Source organism: Rhincodon typus, chromosome 6 (genome assembly GCF_021869965.1).
Source record: "Rhincodon typus isolate 14 chromosome 6, sRhiTyp1.1, whole genome shotgun sequence".
NCBI classification, from domain to species: domain Eukaryota; kingdom Metazoa; phylum Chordata; class Chondrichthyes; order Orectolobiformes; family Rhincodontidae; genus Rhincodon; species Rhincodon typus.
In genome coordinates, this window is record NC_063337.1 from 11,759,978 (window position 1) to 11,783,847 (window position 23,870).

General features: G+C 41.4%; 1 protein-coding gene across 3 annotated transcripts in view; it reads right to left on the bottom strand.

Moving 5' to 3' along the window:
• Positions 1-409: 409 nt before the first annotated feature.
• Positions 410-23,870, bottom strand: part of LOC109913072 (A-kinase anchor protein 17A) — a 35,601-nt gene continuing 12,140 nt past the window's right edge. For 2 of the 3 annotated variants that reach the window (XM_048598112.1, XM_048598114.1), the window contains exons 2-6: positions 20,281-21,062; positions 16,259-16,407; positions 13,788-14,019; positions 6,220-7,313; positions 410-1,097 (exon numbers count right to left, since the gene is read on the bottom strand). In XM_048598112.1, the coding sequence (XP_048454069.1) occupies positions 1,076-1,097; positions 6,220-7,313; positions 13,788-14,019; positions 16,259-16,407; positions 20,281-21,039 (2,256 nt within the window). In that variant the 5' untranslated portion in view covers positions 21,040-21,062 and the 3' untranslated portion in view covers positions 410-1,075. The remainder of the gene's footprint in view (positions 1,098-6,219; positions 7,314-13,787; positions 14,020-16,258; positions 16,408-20,280; positions 21,063-23,870) is intronic. The other variant, XR_007262275.1, reaches the window with a different exon arrangement.

Consider the following 23,870-nt stretch of genomic DNA (forward strand, 5'->3'; position numbering starts at 1 on the left):
TTTCAAACGCACTATAATACAGCTGACTTGCATGTACTCAGAAATTGCCTTGCAAAGCATTCACAGATGTATTCAGGAAGGTGATTTAATACCATCTTGAGGAGAATCAGGGATAAGTAATAACTGCTGGCATTTCTCATAATACCCAAATCCTGTGAATGAATATAAAAAATGACAATGCATTTACAAGAGCTAAAGTTTAAAAGGGAAATAATGCAAATTGTGCATCCTATACATGACAGATAGATAATGTAAGCAGCCCATTTTGGATACATGAATTTTTAATCATTAAGTAGTCTGAACATTTTGAAGATGGTGGCCAATTACCTTTGAATAAAGTCAAAAACTAAGTTACATATACTTTTATCTAGGTTCCTCAATAAAAAAAAAAGACAACCAGGAAAAGACATTTCAAAAAAACCTTTTGTTTACTGAAGGTTACAAACAATTCACAATCATGTATGGAAGAAAATACAAAATAAATACAGGACAATTTCAAGCAATTTGGTGGAAACAAACAAAGGAGCATACATTTGGAAGTCAGCAAACGACAGTAAAGAGTCAAATGGAAACAAAAGCGTATTTATTCCCACAATGTCAAAGGAAGTGTCTTATACAGGACAGAACATGCACAACACTGCAAATGAGATGGAGCACTCGTGTCTGCCAAGGATGCTGTACAAAACAGGGACCGCGGTGTTTAAAAAAACCTCACGATGCTCATTGTGTGTTAGTTTGCTACAAATGAATAATTAAAAATATTTTCAAAGTGCAATCTCTGATTTGACTGTGGTCCACAGCCATCACGAATTGTGTTGCTTTCTTCTCATCAATTAAATGCACGAAATAAATTTTTCCTTTTGCACGTCTCATTTGCTGCAATTTTCTGTGTTCTGCCAGAAGACAGAGTAATTTGTAGTTTATTTACGCTTTTTGAAAATACTGATCTCTCAAAATGATTTGACTGCGATTTAATGCCATTGATACTATGAAATCCTTACCTTCAAATAAATAGTGGTCAAAATGTCAAAGCTGTTTAAGGACGGAGTTCAACTTCTCCACAATATAGCTTTTCTCATTCTGTGAATGAAATTGGTCTCCATGTACCAGAAAAGGAATAAAAGAAGCATTACAACAACTGAAGCACAGGAATTCAGATCTTTAAATAAACTATCAATTTGGGCAGAGCAGCTTTGTAACTGAAGCATATTATTCCTGCTTGTGACCTCTGCTTCATCTACTGCACCATGTGGAGTAATAGAATTCAGCAATGGGGAAGAAAGAAGCTGAGGGAAAGCTGGAGAAAACCATTCGAGGGTCATTCTTCTGCAGTTCCTGGAGCTGATTTGCAGATAAGCAATGGCTGAATCCTACCAGATGTACGAATGTGATTGTCTGAGGGGAATTAGGCATCACAAGAATTGAATGACTTTAAGCTTTACCCTAAAGTTACTGTGCTGTAAAAATACACTGCTTTAGTCTGTCTGCTGCCTTGTGATAACCTTGTGCACCTGTCACAACTGCAAAAACTGATTATTGATGGTTGAAGCAGAATAGGAAAAGGCTAAGATTAAGTTGGCGACATCCTTACCCCTTTCTATGTCTGTGGAAGTAAACAAACTTAAGCAAGATGTTGAAGTATAATCAAAACTTTTTGTTTTACTATTTTCAGCATTAAGTATTGCTGAATTGCAAATTAATCTTAAGCATGCTGGCCCATATCTATTATTGTCATTACTCTTGTTAAAATTAGAGAAGATCATGTTAAAATGTAGCCTTGATTTATAGTCGCCAGAAATCAATGGGGGGTGGGGGGAATGAGTCCAAAGCACTGTTTTTTTGCAGAAGAGTGAAGTTATTTAACTCTTACAATGCCTCACCCCCTAAAATGCCCACGCTCTCAGAGATCACTGACCATCGTGTATCTCATCTCGAGGGTGGGAAGATCAAGATCACGGAAGGGAAAGAAAACCTTAAAAATTGTATCTATGATCAGTTTACCACAGCTCCATGTTTTTGCAATTTAAGTTCCCATGACCAACTGCAGTCCTTTCTGACTGAAATATATTTACGCTAATTATGTTGTAGGCCCATTTTGATGACATTAACACCAGTCTCATGGCACACCTATCAGTACTTATCTATTATCATCATAGACCTAAAACATGTTTCATATGGAAGTGAAAACCATTGGGCAGGGGGAGGACTCATCTTCCACAAGAGGACATCTTCAAAATTGCTTGCTCTATATTTCAAAGGTTTGAGATAAGCTTGACACAGTAATAACAAATGACGATATTAAAAAGTTGGAGCTATTCCATAGGGTGACCCTGTGTACAACATAAAGCTAAAGCATTAGATCACGTAGAGATATTGGATGGAACAAATCAACTGCGCCAAAGATCAAGACACCCTTTGTGACCGGCTTGCATTCACCTCTACTTGTATTGAAAATACACTTTAAAGGGGATATCCGGGTTGTTTTGGTTTCTTTAATGTAGAACTGGAGAGTTTCATTAAAATTAAGTTATTTCTCAAAATTGGAGAATAGAGATCAAATTTCTGTTGAACATATAACTAAACTTTAGATTTTTGTTTAGCTGAATTTCAAGTAGCTTAATGTACCAAATTATGTTTGTAATTAGTACATACATCACCATAGCAACATTCAAGAGTACTCAAATGTAACCTTGCAGAATGCCCACGTCTTTGAATACTGGTTTCTTCAGATTGCTGTGTGCTTTAATGTTAATTAACCATGGAGTCATTAAAGCTCAAAAGGTGACCAAGTCATGGTGGACTTAGCAACTGGAAGCAAAGTTCATTTCATTGTTCTAGATTTATCAGCATCTCAATCTCTCTGGTAGATGCTCCCACAGAAAATACAAAGCTGAAAACAGCAAGATATGGATACTTTCACTATGCTTTACCCAATCATCTATTCATTGCATTGGAATGTCAATTCATTCTGAACAACATAATTTGTAACCTATCCCACATAAATTGTACTTGTCTCCTCTTTTCTTCACATAAAGAACTGGCCCCAATCCCTCACTCAGTTGTGAAATTATTTCATGGTCTCCTTCTTTCTTACCTTTACAGCATCCTCGAGCTCCTTTTCCCTGCCCATATTACTCATGTTAACTATTCTCGTGTACCGCATTCCACCCCCAAACCTCCATCAGATTCCTTGGCCATCTTATTTTACCAAATCTCTCATCTTTTCTATTTATCTTTCAATGTTCTGAAGCCTCCTTGAAGTCTAATTCTCTCAGGATCTCATCAACTCCTTCCTAGATGTTGAGAGGTAGCTTCCCTTGGCTGGAAAGTCCATAACAAGGAATCATGACATTAGGATAAAGGATCAATCATTTAATATTGGGATGAAAGTTGCAATTCTTTAGAATTTGTTGCCTCTCAGAGTTTTGGTCAAGTATATTCAAATTGAGACTGATTGATTTTAAGACACAGAAAGAATCAGAAGTCTCGGGGTAAGGCAAAAAAAATGGACCTGAAATGGAAGATTAGCCATGATCTTCTTAAATGTTAGTGATAGGTCACAGTGATCGCCTTTGGCTCCTATTTAAGTCCTTATTAGCATTCATTGAGTCAAATCATAAAATGATTTGAGATAATCTATTAAGAACTTTAAACACACTCCCTATCAATGCAAAGTTTTACTTTGCTCAAGAAAACTTCAGATTTCCAGTAATTTCAAATAAATGATTTAAATGGAGCAGTTTTCATAACTTTTGTATTAATAGAACTCAAAGATGTTTAATATTAATTAAGATGAGATTATAAATACAACTTTGGATTCTTGAGAGAAGTTATTACTGGGAAATGGCCTATTGGAGCTCATTTACCCAGCTCCCAAATCCACTTCTCGAAGCTTCAAATCCTTTGTTGGCTTCGTCATTTATACACTTTCTAAAATATAGCTGCAACTTGTATGCCTGGACCTTTGTCAATGTCACAGTGAAGGAGGATGTGGGTATTTGTTGAAAAGAGGGCATAAACCTAAAGAGATGCTTTTTTTTTAAAAAACAAAGAAGTGCATGGGCCCGAATATCACAAGCACCACCTGTGAACTCGCTACAGACACCTTTCAATATTCAAGTATTGATGTCAGGAAAAGAAGTTTCAAAATGGTCAGGCAGGTTTAAGATCTGGATATCAACAGGTTGCGAAGTGAGGGGAATTAAATCACACTATAAGTGATGTCACTCAAATTTGCATCATAAACCGACAATATTTTTAATTCACGAAGTATTTTGGGATTGGAAGCAAGTTTCCTTGGGAGTAAAGTTTGCCTCAAGATGATGCACGTGGCAGAGAGAATCATCCAGCAGCCTAAGGCAGCACAGCGAACCCGCCAGCCTGGCTCACTGGCACGCTCTGCAAGGATAATCCGTTGGCACAATAAACACAAAGCACTGCAGATGCTGAAATAAAGACAGTGTGTGCTGGAGAAACACAGCAGGTCTGGCAGCATCTCTCAGGAGAAAAACAGAGTTAATGTTTTGAGTACAGTGGTTCTTCATCAGAACCTTCAGTATTTTTCCAGCACTCCCTGCTCTTTGTTGGTATACCATTCAATTGGTACCAGATAACCACAACTGAATGTTCTAATGAACTGAGTTATCAGAACTGTACATTACATGCAAAGACACATTACATATTTTTAAAGAGATGAACCACATACTCTTGCATCGTGCACTGAACCGCTTTGGCTGGTAAGACAGAAAAGGTGCCCAATGTGCTGGTTGTTTCCGGTTTATGATTCAAACTGCCACTGTGTTGCACAGATGTATGCTCATTCGCGCTGTGCTCCAGTGTCATTCACCTGAGAATGTCCCATTTTCTAGAAATGATTGGACACTTCCCTAATCCATTCAAATCAGTTGCAGAGCCATGGATTTACCAGAGTTGTTGATTAACCACTGAGAAAGTGATTACTTATCCAGCCAGTCTATTTGGAAATGCCCTGACATTTTCTCTCAGCTAAAAGAAAACAGGGAATATTCACATCAAAAAACTCACTGCTGTTCCTCTGGCTTTTTAACTTTGTGTTGGGAATGAAGCGCTTACAGGCATTAAGTCCATTAAAAAGCATTGAAAACAATCCACAATAACTAGATTTTACATCTTTCCATGGCAGCTGCTTCTCAGAATTCAAATTCAGGACACTGCCCATTGTGCCAATGAATATCTGCTGGGGCTACAACGCAACATCTACAGAACTGCCAAACTACAAAGATCAAACTCATAAATTAGAGAAAATACCACTATAGGATCCCAGAGAAATGGGATTTTATGGTTTTGTGAAGAGTTGCAGACTGTCCCATTATACAACTTCAGGCACCAAAATTATCCAAGAAAACTTCCAAAAGACAGCTGCCAAAAAATTCCAAGAAAAATGTTCCCTGAAACAAGGATTTCACATTCCCCCCATTGTACATTTAAGTTCTTTGCAGTACTTAGTGCTCAACCAAACAATGAGTATTTGCATCGTAAAATATGTGGTAATGTTGGGAATATGTTATGAACAGCTGTTCAGAGGCAAGAAGCTCCCTTATGTGTAACTCTACCATCCATCAGGATGTAACTGCCATAACAAATTATTCATAACTAAATACCCATCTCCAGCATTCCCTTAATTCTGCCTTGCAATACTAATCTGCAACGAAAACATTAAAAGTTTGTGGTGTACATTCAAATGTGCATTTTGGGAAAATGATGAGGGAAATTTAGCATTGAAACTAACACACATTTGGTGTGTTAAACAACAGAATAATTATGCTCTGGGTCCGACAATTATGTTGACATCTGATTATGCCCAATGTTAGAATCCAATTTTTAGCACCTATGCAATTGTTTGCTTTCCAATACTTTCCTTGTTCTGCTGACAATATGGAGAGTAATTTATATTATTGTCTCTCTGATGAGAGAGCAACCCTACAGTTCTCTGGGTCTATGGTGATTTTACCTTTACTTACTTCATAAGCTTCCCAAGAGTTACTTCTTCCCTGCTTAAATTGAATTGTTACAATGGGCATACACAGTACCGTGTTATATTTACTAACAAACGTGATGGGCCGAAGCAGCTATTTCCATGCTGTAGATCTCTATAAACCACTGAATTCACTTCTATTATTTACCCTGCTGCTCTCTGGTTTCACCTGTGATGAGAGCCAGCCAGGTGAAGGGTTTGACTACCTCCGATGACGGCTGTGTCCTGTGTTGGAGTCTTTATAATGGCTACGCTCCCGGCTCGTGTCCCTACGATGACGGCTACGCTCCCTGCTCGAGCTTTTCCGACGATGGTCCCGCTCCCCACTCGCACCCCTCCGCCGTCTCTGCTCCTTGCTCGGATTCCGTTGGCGGTTCCGCTCCCTGCTGGAACCCTGCCGGACGCGGACCCGATCCCTGCTGGCATTCCTTCGGTACCGCCTCCCCTCACGCCTCTGGTCTTGTCGACTGCAGCTTCGCTCGTTGCTGGAGCCTCTCCAGTTGCGGCTCTGCTGCCGGCTCGAGTCCCTGCCACGTCGAGCACTCTCCTTCCTTGAGTGGACTTGGTGCCGGCTCCATTCCCTTTGATGGCAGCTGCCATCACTACTCGAGTCCCTCCAGTTTCTACTGCGTTCACTGCTTGTGCTGCTCTGTCGGGATTTGTGAGCCCTTTTCAAGTCCTTTTGCATTTGGCTGCCTTCCATCTTGACCGTATTGGTTTGAAGATCTTTTTCTGCATGGCTAGGGCCGTTTTGATATTTACCTTTTTTACCACTGCATTCCTGCAGGGAACAACCTTTACTATTAGGTAAAGTGGTTATGTGTTCCTTGCTCTGCATAGACTTGCAAGCACCTGGGTGGGAAGTAGGAATGATGTCGCTTTGTGGCTGAATCTGGCCCAAATCACCAGTGAATCTTTCAGCTGCATCTGGCTTTCCATTGACTTCCTGAGCAAGTGGCACTTTCTTGCCATGGCTGACAGCACCAGGATATGCCAGGAGACTGGTAGCAGCCTGTGCAGGGGCTGCTCCCAACGCTGAGCATGCATTCACAGCCGTCCGGTCTCCGAAACCCACCTTCGGCTCCGCTCTGCACTGCTGGCTTTCACTTTCTTCCTTCCGCTTCAGGTTCTCCAGCAGCTTCTCCCTCAGCTCCTTCTCCTTCTGCTGCAGCTCCACCACACGCTCTTTCTCTTCTTCCACCCGCCTGAGCTCGGCTTCTTGCTGCCGCCTCTTCTCCTCCAGCTGATGCAGACGGGCTGCCTCTGCTTCGCATGCTTCCAGTTCCTGCTGCTTCCCAACCTGCAGAGAGAAGCCACAGAGAATGAAAGTCAAACAAAAACAGTCCCTTCAAAACTGATCAACAAAAAGGAGTTGCCCGCTTTATATTCCTGTCCATTTTCGCACGAGACTTGTGAAAATATTTCTGTTTTTGACGTCCCAGGGTGTGACAGTGAACGGAACTTTAACTATCAAGCACCTTCAGGCCACAGACAGTCTCATCTATCATTGGACTGTTAATTCAGAGATGACGTAATGTTCTGGGAACCCGGGTTCGAATCCTGCCAAAGCAGATGGTGGAATTTGAACTCCGTGAAATTTGGAATTAAGGATTTAACAACAACCATAATCCATCGTCAAGTGTCAGAAAAACCCATCTGGTTCACTCATGCTCTTGAGTGAAGGAAACTGTCATCCTTACCTAGTTCTGGCCTACATGTGACTCCAGACCCACAGCAATGTGGTTGACTCTTAACTGCCCTCTGGGCAATTAGAGATGGGCAATAAATGCTGCCTAGCCAGTGATGCCCTCATTCTATGAATGAATAAAAAAAAAAAATCAAAAGCAAATTACTATGGACACGAACACCAAAATTAAAATAGAAAATGCTGGAAACTAAATTGGGCAGCATAAGCGGAGGGAGAAAGAGTTCACATTTCATGTCAGTGACCAATTTAACCAATTCCAACAACATTTCCACCCTTCATGCCACATTTACAGATATTCATTAGATGTTCAGAATTCTTCAAACCACTATTCACATCCCATCCTAAAATCCACTTTTATTACCATGAGCTGTGATACATTTGTTCTCTTAGCAGAACCAACTCAATCTACCTCAAAACTGTTTCAGAGATAGTAGGAACTGCAGATGCTGGAAAATCTGAGATAACAAGGTGTAAAGCTGGATGAACACAGCAGGCCGAGCAGCATCATAGGAGCAGGAAGGCTAACGTTTCGGGCCTAGACCCTTCTTCAGAAATGGGTTTCAGGAGTCGCAGGGAGAAACGCTTCTGAAGGGTCTCAATGTTCTGAATGTAGACATTGTCACGGTTGGGGCCAAATTGGGAAGGCCTGAATGTGGACTATAGTCCATTGGGGATGATCTGGTTCCATAGGCAGGTACTAAGAAAGGTGATGTGGCTGTAGTACCTGGTTTGCTTCAGTACGTGGTCAAGCAGTTTTAAGGTCTTATTATCCACTTCTATGGGCAGGAGAATTTTCTCAGTTCAGTGGGCCATTTCTGAAGAAGGGTCTAGGCCCGAAACGTCAGCCTTCCTGCTCCTCTGATGCTGCTTGGCCTGCTGTGTTCATCCAGCTTTACACCTTGTTACCTCAAAACTGTTCTGGTTTGTAGTTTCATTTCATCCTTCTACTCATTCAGTGATTTAACAAAAATGACTTTATTTTTATCTCAGGCGCAAAGGATCGCAAGCTGCAACAACTCATGGGTACCAAAAACCAACCTTCCTCCCTTTCTCTTTAGCCCTGTTACCTCTTCAAACCTCTCCACTCGTTTTTTATTCACAATATGCTCTGTGCCTTGGGGAATCTGAGTGATCTTGCCTCAGCTCTATGCCCTCACATGAACTTTCCATCAACTTTGTCTTATTATCCACTTCTATGGCAGGAGAATTTTCAGTTCAGTGGGCCATTTTACCCATCCTCATGTATTTTCCCTTCATCTGGATTCTTCCCTTTGGTCTTTTACCCATTCCCAACCCTCTCACTAGAATTTTTTAATGAGTCGTTCCAGGGGATGTGAGGCTCACTGATGATGTGAAAATCTGCTTCTGTTTTCCTTGAACGGAATGGCTTGCTAGGCCTTGGCAGAGGGCAGCTAATAATGAACCATGTGGCTGTGGGTCTGGAGTCACGTGTGAGCCAGACAAGGTAAGGATGGCAGATTTCCTTCTCTCAAGGACATTAGTGAATCACATGAGTCACTATGACAAATCGATAGCTACCATGACCAAGGCTAGCGTTTAATTTCAGAATTTAACTTTACTCATTTGAACCAAGGGCCCAGAGCATCTGGATTAATAGTCCAGTGATGTTTCCACTACACCATGATCCTATTGCTTCCATGATATCAGCTGTCTCAATTTGTCTGCTTTGCTATTCATCGTAATCCATTTCATTCTGAACTCGCAGCACTCTATTCACTTAGATCCAACCCTAACATTGTGACCAGTTCTGATGAAAGGTCATAGGCTTGAAATAATAACTCTGTTTTACTCTGTCCTATTTTGCTGCTGGACCAGTGTGTTTCTAGCATTTTCTATTTCGATTCCTATTAATTCAATTTTATTTGTCTTGAGAAACATTGCATTTAGTAATTCAAATCAACAGCACAGTTTTCTTGCTCAGGGTAATTTGAATTATCAAGCAATTAAATGGTACAGCAGCTTAAGGCTATGAATCAGCATGAATAAACAATATATCCTGAATTAAATAGTCAAAAAATGATTTTCAATCCTATTTTATTGGCATAGTTCCAAGGCAAATCACTATAATTCAAGCACTGAACTGCTGGTAGAAAGTTCAAGCTTATCAGAAAACAAATTTTTTACTGTAATATTTCCTAATGGGTGGCACGGTGGCTCAGTGGTTAGCACTGTTGCCTCACCGTGCCAGGGACCAGGGTTCAATTCCACCCTCGGGTGACTGTCGGCGTGGAGTTTGCACATTCTCCCCATGTCTGTTTCCTCCGAGCACTCTGGTTTTCTCCCCCAGTCCGAAGATGTGCAGGTTAGGTGGATGGTAAATTGCCCATAGTGTCCAGGGATTGCAGGCTAGGTGAGTTCGCTGTGGGAAGTGCAGAGTTACAGGGATTGGGGGTGGGGGGAGTCTGGGTGGGATGCTCTTCGCAGGGACAGTGTAGGCACAATGGGCCAAATGGCCTGCTTCCACACTATACGGATTCTATATCTATATCAATCTCACTTCCTGTGACATTAAATTCAAGCAGTATGCCAGCCGTTAAAAACAGCAGGATTGAAAAAAAAACAGGCTGCTCCAAGGTATGAGCAATATGTTTTACATAGGCAGAGGGAGCTACTAAATATTTATTATTATAACCAGGCAGACTTGTGCAGTGGCAAGGAGACTGAAGAGAAAAAGCAAAAAAGATGTCCATGTGTGAAGGTGGAAAAGAAAAGAGGGAAGCTCAGACAGGAGCTGCCAGCCAAGAGGCATTGTTTTGTTTTTACAGCATTGTCCATAAGTTAGACTCTCTAGCTGCAGTATACCTCCAGGATGCAGTACAGCCATCCATTACTTAACTGAGACAGAGTTTTTTGGCTACAGAGACATGTCAAGGTCAGCTTGCTCCTGTAACCACCCAATCTCCCTGGCAACCAAACTTGGATGGGTTTGTCATCTCGAACCCAAGGCAAGTTACAGGGGTCCAGAGCTATCTTGATTTAGACCAATTAGTCTGTTTGATAACGATATGCCGAAACTTTGAAATTCTCTAACTGACAGTAAATTCACCTCAAAGACTGTTGGATAAGGCTGAAGACAACAGGAACCGATAAGAGGTTTTACAATTGACTGTTACGTGAATGGAATTATGCTGAGTCATTTAGGTCTGCTGAGAGTTAAAACTGCAGGAAATCAGTAACTGCTTCCTCCACCAAATTAGGCATGCATTTGGATGAAACGTTCAGGATTAGTCAAGTGCATGGATAATTCCAAATAAGGTATACACTTTGCACATAGACTCTGTGCGAAGAGCCTGAAGAAATCCCTTTGTTCAGCAGCACTTCGAAGATTCACATTGTAAGAAGATAGCCAACGTCAGTAGATGTGGTGAAGACGTTGAGCAGAGTTTCAGCCTGGCCAGCTGCCAACTCTCCCAGCTAATAATGTTTGGGTTTAGTTACAGAAATCAGGGTAGTAAAAGACTGTGACTAAAATGTCTCTAATAGTTAAGAGTGTGTGTTATTTGTTTAAATTCTTAATAAATTAATTGAATTTATAGAGCTCTAAGTGTCTCCACTGTATCTTCATCTGTGTATGTACTGTTGTCTCTCAGAAAGGTTACAACAAGGCATTTGCATACCATGCCATCCGCCCATGGCCATTTAGGGATGAGAAGTAAATACTGAATTTGTCAGGTGACCCCACTATTACAGAATTTATTATCTTTTACTCACTAAGTAAAACCATTGAACTGATAGGACAGCTTCAATGGCAACTCCCCCTTGGTAGTTTTAACTCAAACTCACTACTTTCCATACTTATAGCCCAAGGACTATCTGTCCTAAAACAGACTCACTCGAAATTTATTGGTAATTTTAAATCCTTTTGTTCCTTTAAAACTACACAAAATTCACTGATCCTCTGCTTATGGTGAAGAATCCAAGGGACCATGCACTGACTCACACTCGGTTGCAGAACGATCAGCTCTTGGCAAGGACCTTTGTTGGGGGTTTAGGACAATGTTGGTATGACAACAAGCGCAAACTTCCTGTGGAAGTTTCACAAACAAAAATCTAGATGAATTCACACATTCTTAGAAGTGTTGACTTCCTCTGAAGGATGAGAAACTTCCTCAGAATGGTTCAGTTATGGCAAGGCAGCACTGACCTAATTCAACCTTGATGTCCTGACCCAGCATCCTTAATGTTTTATGAGCATATGCTGCTGCACTTCCAAAATCAAAATTAAACAACATTATCACGTCCAGGCCTTCCCTGGGCTGCGAATGGGTTCTGTTCTGGAGTCTGTTCAGAAGTTGATTTGTACACAAGGTGCACACAGTGCAGGACAATATAAGACAGCTGTTTGCAATCGCGAGGAAAAACTATGTCAGATCTTTAAAATTAATATTAATACACTTTTGTATGGATTGCATCGGTGATTCGGATTTTCACAAATCAGGGACTCCCTGAAATATTGGTATGGTTCCAATCCCAACAAAGCAGAATCCTCTGAAAATCTATATTTGTTGCGCATGGCATTCCATAAATATGTATAATACATTATAATTTTGGAATTAGACTCACTATAGAGTCAGATAAATATGGGTTAATTCTGTGAAAGCTTTTCTTTTTAAAAAGATTCAGAAAGTGAATTTGGAACACTGACCTAAATAAATGAGGAAGCATGCATTTACAGGAGAATCCCTGTATTGTTAATAGACTAAATTCATATTGTTGGGTCTTTGATAGACAGAGTAAACAGATTAAGATAATTAGTTTAGTTTTTAGGAGAAGATAAGGTTCAAAATTCAGTTCAGAGTTTCCAAGCCAAGATGGCTGATATAGAAATCTTCAAGTTGAGAAAGTTTGGGCCCCCAGAACTGTGCAAGGTTCACGTCATCAAACAAAAAAAAATTGTGCTAAATAGTCTCAAAGGGTCCAATGGAAAGAAACTAGGATGCTTCAGTTAAGTCAAGATTTAAAAAATTGAGGTCAGAGTGATGTTTCTCCAGGAATGCATCTTTGAAATATATGTTGTTGGTAAATAGGATGAAACTTTATTTTGATAGCTGTTAAGATCTAACTATAGAATAAATAAATATAGAAACAGCTCTGTTCTCCTTGTTTTCTTTGCAATAAACATATGCTAAGTTGTTAAGCAAAATCTACAGCCCTATGTAAATATGTTACAGTGACTAATCACTATGTTAAACAAGTTGAAACATTAAATATATGACCTGTTTTGCCTAGTTTTATTGTGGAATCTGATTCATCCAGTATTACCAAAGGCTAGGATCATTAGTGTAATCGCCCCTTTTCACACCACAACTTCACATCAGAAGTTCCAGGAGCAGGCAAAATGCTGTTTCTTTTCAAGGTATGTGGGTGTCGCTGACTTGGCCAACATTTATTGCCCATTCCCATTTGCACAGATGGCTGTTAGAAGTCAACCACATTACTGGGACTGTGGAGTCATATGTATGTCAGACAAGGTAAGGATGGCAGATTTCCTTCCCTGAAGGATCTGTGAAACAGATGGGTTTTTACAACAAATCACAACTGCAGTTACCATTAGGTCTGCTTTTTATTGAACTGAACTTTCATTGTGTTATAGCGGGATTCGTACTCACCTCCAGAACATTGGCAGATAACGCTGGATAACTAGTCTAGTGGTATGACTATCACACCATGCCCTTTCCTGCAGAGCTGAGATATAATTTATCAAAATTGCCTGCACCAAAAGCCTCTCCAATTTGAAACACTTTCTTCAAAAGAGAGGTGGGCTATACCCAAAACTATATCAGTTAAGCAATTGTATTAAGAATTACAGAATCAAACTAGATCGATGTTTCTTTTGCTATATTCTGAGCACCACATAGGAAGCATTTTAAGCGTGACAAGTTGTTTAATCTCAAGGCCCTGACAACACATACAAGATAACAAACAAAACCCTGCAGTCACAGCTCATGATGTCAAAACACAGGACATTTTGATCATCATTACAGTATGGTCAGCCACATAGACACATCATCTTAACCTGATCTGCCAGAATTCAGGCACTCTCACCTTGGCTCTGCTCAGCAGCTCTGCAATAAGGCGGATAGACTGCAGGTTCCTCTGCGCTAAAAGGAGTTTTCGTTCCTCCAGAGCAATTTTTTCCTGTAGCCTTTTCTGCTCTTCCCGTTGCAGTTTGCGCACATTTCGCCGCTCTTCACGCTCCTTCTGCTTCTGTTCCCTCTTTCTAACCTTTTCTTCTCTCTTCTTCTCCCGCTCTTGCTCTTCCAGCTCTCTCTGCTTCCTGGGGAGAACCGAGAAAGAATCCAATTAGTAGCAAATCCTACTGGACCTGTAATTTCAGGAATGATACGCTGGTTCATGTGTTGGTAAATATTAGTATCCATGCAGAGAGAAGATGGACTGCCACACTTTGAATGAAAATAAAAGATAAAAATGTCTTAGTCAATGACAAATTTAAGTTATTTTCTTTTATTGTTAAATGGGTTATTCCCATTATTACAAATCACCAAATTTATTGAACACAGCACACTGTGATCAATGCTGGAAGCAGTTAAAATACTTCAATAACACTGCAGTACTTTTATGACTCAAGTTAAAGTCAATGAAGCAAATGTTCATTGGTGTGCCTAAATGCTCATAAAACAATTTAGAAGTCTACTTTAAAATGGGCCCAAGCTAACATTAAAACAAACCAACAAATATCACACACACACAATACGGTTCACCACTCATACTACCGACAGCAATTACCAGGTTGTGGAGAGTTTTGAAGTGGTTGAGAGCAGACTGTGATATTTTTAGGGAAAATATGTCATTAAGTTTGTAAAGCCATGAAAAGCAAAGCCACAGGACTTGGAGAATGATCACTTGACTGAGATAACAAAAAGCTGCCAGTGAAAAGTGGGAATGTTCCTCTAGAGAGGAGTCAGTGTCCCAACCCTGATGGAACTGAGGAGGAAGACTATAGACACCTTACAAATTATATTCTACAGTTCCACTGAATGTGCGACATTCTGGAGAATTGGAATAATAAGGGGTAGAAAATTCAAGAACAAAAACAGGAGTTGCTGGAAGCTCAGCAGGTCTGTGAAGAAAAAGTCAGAGTTAACGTTTCAGATCTGGTGACCCTTCCTCAGAACTCAAAAAATTCAAGTTGATCAAAGCACGTGTGCTGAATAGTCAAATCAGAATGGAAGAGCTAGAAAGCAATGGTGTTCCCATGATACCTGCAGAGCCCTTGCTCTTCTTTGAAATGACATCCTGGGACTGAAAGTTGCTATCAAAGTTTATTAATTTGCATCACCACAGCTTCCAGGGGTCTTTGGGGCCAAAGATGGAAAATAGGATTAGTGTTGTTAAATGTTTGTTAACCAGCATAAATAGTATGGGCCAAATAGCCTCCTTCTGTGCTGTAAAGGTCTAGAAGTAATTTTGAGTAGCGTGACTTCATTCAGTGGAGTAACCTGTAGTTAAAACGTCAGGTGAAAGACATTCACAAACAGGAGCAGTAGCTTTTGCCTCCATACTTCCTAAGTTCACCGGCTGGGATTTTACCTTTTTCATCCAAGTATGGGGGCAGGTATCTTTAAGATTGAGGCAAACTGCACCCCCGTCAATGAGAAAGCCCACCAGGTTAACTGCCAATCATGCACTTTAGTGGTGATTTGGCAGACTTCTCAAATCAATTTCTAGGACTGTGACGTCCTACAATGCCTGAAACTGCTGGCAATCAGAGGCCCACAGCTGTTGTAAGGAGTAGTGCTACATCAATTGCTCAGAGTGCTGGCTGCACAGCAATACTGAAGACCAGGAGCAACACAAATAAACATGATTTTGTTTTATTTTGTGTACAGTGCAAGGTGGGGGTGGGCGTGGGGGTGCGGGAAGGGAACTCATGGCTAGAGGTGGGTCAGTAGGAAGGTCAGGAGTCTAGTTTTCAGTGGTCACCACCTGCCTCCACCCCCATCCATGCCCCTGAGTACACACCCTCAATACTGGGGCAAACTGAGCAACACACTCTAAACAACCTCACAGGTAGAGCATCCATTATAGCAGCTGGGAAGGCTGTCACATTTCTCACCTGTCGGAAACAAAGGTCACAGTGCTAATGACGGATTGAGGCCCTAAGTAGTCATTACTTCCAGCCACTTATAGGGAGGGGAAAGTCTCAGCTGATGTGTTGTATTTCCCCATGAAAGAAATGGGAGATACACCATTGAAAATGGTTTATATTGAAGGAAAAAGACCACACTGATTCCCAAATACAAACAGTAAAGTTGGATACAGTCTATGCAGAGTCAGATGGAATGATGGAAGTGATAGTGAATTTACCAGGAGTAGAATGTCAGGAAACGGGGAAGCTCTGTGGCCATCAGCTGAATTCAGTCAGATGGTAATCTCTGGAGAAGTATTAGTTGATCTGTACTAAATTTATTAGATTAGGCTTCTTGTCCCTTTGATATAGGATCATTGCTTATATGAAGAAGAAGCTATTTAAACACTAATTTTATCCAATATACCTTTCTTCCTCCTTTCTTCGCTCTTCTTCCTCTTTCTCCCGACGTTTTTGCTCTTCTCGCTGCAGTTCCAGCTCCTGCAGCTTCTGTCTCTCCATCTGTCTCCTCCTGATGGAAGCATCACTCAGGTGCTTTGTTGTGTCAAAGGTTACCTGAAAGACAAGTATTTTTGAATTCTTCCTTTACATCCCCTTCTTTATTTCCCTTCACTTGGGACACTGGTCCCCCCTGAGGAACAGACCCACACTATCTGGCAGCATTGCATTACCTCAGCCAAGTGGTCATTATTCATCACGATATCTGATACAAACAGCTAAAAAACACCTATCCCCTTCCCAACAAGTATGTGCTAGACTCCAACTGTGTGCATTACCAACTCAAGGGTTTGGTGCCTGCTCCACATCAAACATAGCCATATCTCCCAAATTAAGTTAGCTCATTTACAAAGTTCACTGAGAACTCAAAATATTATTATAGCAAAGAGGGCTTCCCCATGGTACATCAGAAGTGACCATTCCAAAACGATGCTGAGAAACCTTTTCAGCTCAAGGTGGTCCTTGGTTTGAAATTAGGTCAACCTTTCCTTCCCACTCTTGCTTGTGCATGGTACCCTCCAACAGTTTGAAAAAAAATGTTACCATGACCCAGACAGCCTACAAGAAAACAAGAAAACAGCTTGCCCAGCCCGCTTGGCATTCCAGCCATTTCACATGCTACATGTTGCATGAACAGACCTCAAATTATGGTTAGCAATGACAGTAGCTGTAGTCTTGATTAGAACAATTACATAATTCTATATCTACTTTTGAATGTTCCCGTAAGGTTTGCTCCTTCAGTTTACAACGCTATTTTCTCTTGCTTCTCCGTATCTCCCCTCCTGCCACTCTGACCTCACGGTGTTCATAATATCCATCTTCTTCTCCCCCCGTCCTCATTAGACTAAACTGATGGCCACCCTACGTCTCTGCCTTGTATCAATGTTAGTCGATATTGTTAATGGTTGCCTCTCTTTAGGAAATGCTATAATCACTGCACCATCACCCTGCCCCAGAAAAACTCAAAACCACCAATCTAAACTGCCACGCTATTTGCAATTTTCCTTCCCTCTCTAAAATTCCTGAGCATGTTATCACCTTCCATATCTGTTCCCTCTTTCCTGGAACTCCATGTTTGAATCCCTCTAATCAGATTTATGCTCCTGTCACCGTATTTAAACAGCTCTTATCAGTTACAAGTGACATCCTTACACATCCCGGCTTTTTCTTATCTGCAGCCTTTGACACTGCTATCCATACCATTCCTCTTGAAGATCTCTCTACTGTCATCCAGTTGGGCGGGACAGTTTGCTCCCAATTCCATTCGTATCTACATAATCATAGCCACATTTTTAGAGGTTCTTGTGGTGCAGTGGTAGCTTCCCTAGCTCTGAGCCTGGAGGTCTGGGTTCAAGACCAACCTGCTCCAAAGGAACTGTGTAACAACAGCTCTAAACAGGTTGGTTAGAAAATGACTATAACCAGACTCTCAATTGCAATGTACTTGCCTGTACTTCTACTTCTGTCTGTCTTTGGTACAGGGGGTCAGTTAGCTTAGTTGATTAGATGGCTGGTTTGTGATGCAAAGTAATGCTGACAGCATAGGTTTAATTCTCACCAGTTGAGGTTACCATGAAGGAATCTCCTTCTCAACTTGTCCTCTTGTCTGAGGTGTGGTGACAAATGACAATTTATCCTTGCTGCCATTCCATTTCCCATCTACATGCTGCCCCACAGTGACATAATCTGAAAATACAGTATTAATTTTCGCACGTTCACTGATTATACTCAGCTCTATTTCATTACCACCTTTCTCTACGAGAAACATGGAACTCCGATCAGGAGCAGGCGTTTGGTCCATCAGATCATTGCTCTACCCTTCGTGGCTGACCCTTTATTTCAACATCATATTCCTGCTCTCTCCACATACCTTGTCAGTTGTAGGAATCTATTTATCTATCAAGCATATTCAGTAACAGTAACTCAACAGCCTTATGTAGTACACAGTTCCACAGAAGCAGCACCCTGAGTGAAGAAATTTCTTCTCATCTCAGTCTGAAACAGCATATCCTATACCCTGAATGTCCTCATACATGAACTGCAGAAAACTAGTATGCAGGTACAGCAGGTAATAAAGGAAGGCAAATGGAATTTTGACATTCATTGCTAAAGGAACAACGTATAAAAGTAGGGAAGTGTTGCTGCAACTGTAAAAGGCATTAATTAGACCACAGCTGGAGTACTGCATACAATTTAAGCTCCTTATTCGAGGGGGGATGTAATTGCATTGGAAACAGTTCAGAGGAGTTTCACTAGACTGATTCCCGAGATGACGAATTTGTCCAAAGAGATTGAGAAATTACCTTTCTCAAAGAATCATGAACCTGTGGAATTCGCTATGCCAGTGTGTGGTGGATGCTGGGACATTGAGTAAATTTAAGGAGGAGATAGGCAGATTTCTTAAGTTGTGCTGGGCTGCAGGGTTAGAGAGATCAGGCAGGAAAGTGGAGTTGAGGCTGACAGGAGATCAATTATGATTGTATCAAATGGTGGAGCAGGCTTGAGGAATTGAATTACCTACTCCTGCTCCTAGTTCTTATGTTATGTAATTACTAAGCTTGCCACCTTTTCTAACAATTTTATATGACTCCTCTTTGGATCTATACTATCCTCAAATTGCATTTTTAGCCATGTGCACCAGTATGTAATGTATAACTTTTACAATGCATGCATTTGTTATCCACTGTCATGCCTTTTAATGAAGTTATACTAGCCAACTTACCACTCACACTTTCATAGCTTTGTTTGTTTAGATACAAGCCCCTAGTTTCGGATTGAAATTCTTCCACTGCTAATAAATTATCAGATTGCTTATTTGATGACCAGCACTGGATAGCAGGCATCTCCTCAAAAGTAAATATTGGGAAGACTAAATTTTGGTCAATCCCTGGTTACTGACTCATCCATCTCCCAAGGTTGCATTCTGAGACTAAACCAGTTTGTTCGCAAACTTGATATCATAACTGGCGGAGACTTTTGATCTGACACTAACCAAGGAGCCAATTTCCACCTCTGCAATATTACCCCATTTTCCCTTGCTTCATCCCATTTGTTGCTGAATACACTTATTCACACCTTATTCAAAAGCTCTCCCGATGGTGATTCAAATCTTGCCACGTTTGCCTGAATTCATTCAAAAACAACTTTACTGCCTTGTCCTGACTCACACCAAGTACTATACACCTACCACTCCTGTGCTCAAAGATATACATTTGCTCTTGGTCAAGCAACAATATTGGGAGGCAGTGGCCTAGTGGTATTATTGCTGATCCATTAATCTGGAAACCCAGATAACGTGTTGGGGACCTAGGTTCGAATCCCACCACAGCAGATGAAAATCTGGAATTAAGAGTTTAATGATGACCATGAGTCCATTGCTAATTACTGGAAAAACCCATCTGGTTCACTAGGGTGCTTTATGGAAGGAAAATGCCATCCTTACCTGGTCTGGCCTACACGTGATTCCAGACTCTCAACAATGTGACTGACTCTTAACTGCTCTCTGGGCAATTAGGGATGAGCAGCGACGCCCTCATCCCGTGAATGCATAATAAAATATTTAATTTTAATATTCTCATGCTTCATGGCTTTGTCTCCCCTTACATCTGATCGCCTCCAAGACCACATCTCTACACACACAGCTAATTCGGGACTTGTAATTTTAATTGCTACACCATTCATGGTTCTCTGCCAACAACATTAAGGTCTGGAATTCACTTCCTACACATCTCCACCTCTCTACTTCGCTTTCCTCAAGCTAAGTTTTCAGTCATCATCATGCAAAAGGCACAACAAAAAATACAAGTTGTTTTAGAAAAGGGTCCCTTATTAGCTACATCCCATGCATTATCTACCACATACTTTATCCAGTGCTCTTGCATTTGTTCTACCAGAGTGCCCAAAACAGCACAGAATGTATAAAGCACTCACCTTTATGCTGCAGGCCACTGCCTTTGCATCGTCCCCTTTGTACAGCAGTTTCATTCCCCTCAGGGCATCCATTGCCTTCACAAATCCGATATACTCCTGGTACTGCACGTATGCTTCAAAGTTCAAGTGACCCCCAAAGCTGAAGGTGTGGAAGTTCTTCCCAGTCATCTCTTCTCTGTAAGGGTCGAGCATTGGAATGTCTACGTTTCGAATCTCCCCGAATGTTTCAAATACCTTGCGCAGGATGAAATCACTTGGCTTCTCTGAACTGGAATTTTTCAGGGCAAACCACTTGCATGGCAGTCCCTCCAAATGAATGGTATCTGGCCTCTCACCTGGTAAAGTCTCATTTATGTCTTTGGCATCCCGAAAGAATGAATCCCAGTCGTGACGGGTCGGGAAATCTATTTTCACTTCAGCTGCTCGTACTTTTAAGGTGTCTGTGAAGCCACTGAGCTTAATTGTCTTACTGTCCAGTTTGGACAGGAAGGTTTTCACCATGTTCTTGTTTTCAACTTCCCCTTCAAAGCGAACAAAATCCATTGTGCTCTTGGACACACGCAGTGTAGCAAACTGCTCAGGGTGAACCATGTACTTGAGTCTCTCCATCACCTCCCAGTTTGATATGGACTTACCTGGTTGCTTCAGCTGGGGGAGTGATACGCTAAGAGTCAGCTTAGCGATTGGCTTCAGAAATAAGCCCTGTGGGGCAAATAGTTCCACGGCCTCTGAGGTATCATGCACTATTGTAGCAGCCATCTTAATAGTGGTCAGAAAGTTACCTGGGAAAAGGAAACACAGTGTGTTAATTGGAGTAAACAACACTTTGCTGCAGTTAAGAGATTACATGACGCTTGCCCACTTCTACACCATGATGTGAAGGTGCCAGTGTGGGACTGGAGTGGACAAGGTCAGAAACGCATGACACCAGGTTATAGTCCAACGAGCCTGTGGTTTCAAATAAACCTGTTGGACTATAACGTGGTGTTGTGTGATTTCTGACCATTTCTGCACCAGTTTACTAGAGGGAGGGAAGGGAGGCAGCGGCTTAGCGGTATTTTCGACGGACTGTAAATCCAGAGACCCAGATAACGTTCTGGGGACCCGGGTTCGAATCTCGCCATGGCAGATGGTGGAATTTGAATTCAATTGAATATCTGAAATTAAGAGTCTAATGATGATCATGAACTATATTGTCAATTGTCAGAAAAAACCCTTCTGGATCATTAATGTCATTTAGGAAAGGAAACTGCCATCTTTACCTGGTCTGGCCTATATGTGACTCCAGACCCACAACAATGTGGATGACTCTTAACTGCTCTCTGGGCAATTAGGGATGGGCAATAAATACTGCCTAGCCAGCGACGCCCTCATCCCGTTATTGAATAAAGGATTAGAGTCTGGGGGTGTTCCTACAGGCTGGACAGATGTTCGTGAAGCTCTGATTTCTAAAAGGCTGACAACTCAGATCCAGAAGACTGCATGCTCAGTCCATTCACCAGTTGTGGACAAGATGCGTGAAGAGGAGAAGAGTTGTTTGTTGGCTGAATAAAGCAGTCATCAGAGGCTCTCAAAATACCTTCTGGAAATGAAAGCCATGTCTTATTAACTTGCAAAAATTGCCCTACCAGTTCTGACCTTAACTTTCAATGTAATGAAGCAGATACTGTCTACATGGATCAGGTTTTGCTCAACGTTCTCCTAGTAGGTCACTTTGACACAACTTTAAATTGTTAGCACTGCCCTGTACAATAAATCACTATTAACTTTGCACACTTTCATGGAAGTCAGCCATAACTCACTGGGATTACACAGGGATCACAAACATTTTCTGTCTTCATAAATAATGCAGATATTAAAATGCTCAAAACATACAAATTAGGTGCAGTAGGCCATTCAGCCCTTTGGACCTAGAAAATAGAACAATACAGAACAGGAACAGGCACAGGCCCTTTAGCCCACCATATTGAGCCGAACATGTGCCAAATTGAACTAATCTCTTCTGCCTGTCCTTGGTCCATATTCCTCCATTCCTTGCATATTCATATCTACCTCCAACACTATCCCTGGCAGCGCATTCAAGATACCTACCACTCTGTGTACAAGAGACTTTGCTCCTCACATTACATGCTTTCCCCCCTAGTATTAAACATTTCAACACTGGAGAAAAGATTCTGGCAGTCAACGCTATCTGTGCATCTCATAGTTATACAGACTTCTATCCAGTCTCCCCTCAGCCCCCACCGCTCCAGATAAAACAACCCAAGTTGTTCCATCTTCTCTTAATAGCTCATTCTCTCTAATCCAGGTAGCATCCTAGTAAACCTCTTCTGCACCCTCTCCAAACCCTCCACATACAGGGTGGCAGTGTGGCTCAGTGGTTAGCACTGCTGCCTCACAGCACCAGAGACCCGGGTTCGATTCCACCCTTGGGCTACTGTCTGTGTGGAGTTTGCACATTCTCCCCATGTCTGCGTGGGTTTCCTCCGGGTGCTCTGGTTCCATCCCACAGTCCAAAGATGTGCAGGCTAGGTGGATTGGCCATGCTAAATTGCCCTGTAGTGTTCAGGGAAGTGTAGATTACGCGGATGGGTCTGGGTGGGATGCTTTGAGGGTCAGAGTGGACTTGTTGGGTCGAAGGGCCTGTTTCCACACTGTAGGGATTCTATGATGATATTATGCCTTTACAATATTAAGACCTGCTTCACCATTTCATACTCATGAACCAATTCTAGGCTTTTCCACAAGGGAAATATGCTCTCAGCACCCACCCTCAAGTCCCCTCAGGATCTTATATGTTCAGCAATATCACCTCTCAATTACAATAGCTACAAGCCAGATAGATGTTGCGGGATCCAGCTGCAGGCTCACAAACATTATGTGCGTATTACGTGATCGTGGAAGAGAAGAGATTTCTGCAAGCAGATAATATTCTGGTAGAATGAATAGCAATGCAAAACGTATTTATACTAGATCAGCTGTGGTTAATCATTTGCAAAGGACCAAGTTTCCTTAAACTTTGCATGCTTCTGAACTTGGCAACATCCTTGTAAATCATTTTTTTGAAAATTTAGCATGTCTCTGCCTTCGTCCCCCTGAAGTCTGCTATTATCCTCACTGTTTACTTCACGTCACTGCTTTGTGTTGCAACTTTTGAGCTTATACTTAATATATTGAAGTCTATTTATTATTTATACTATCAGGGGGTACTGAGAGTCAAAGATAGAGGATCCAAGTTCACTTATCGTGTCATATAGACTCTGAATGGTTGTAGCATAGGAGACGACCAGTTGTAAAAGGTATTGCACTCATCTCTTCCCATTGTAGCCCTGAAAATGTTTTCTCATCACTGAAAGACGATATTGAATGGGGGCGGGGTACAATTCTAAAGATTATATTCCTTATTTTTATAGACTTTCTTCATTCTTCCTACAAAAAGCATTGGGTAATTGATCCAAGCTGGCATAAATTGGGTGGCCTCAAGATGAGGGAGCAGAAAGAGAGAAATAAACTAAGATGACAAGGTGTAGAGCTGGATGAACACAGCAGGCCAAGCAGCATCAGAAGAGCAGGAAGGCTGACGTTTCGGT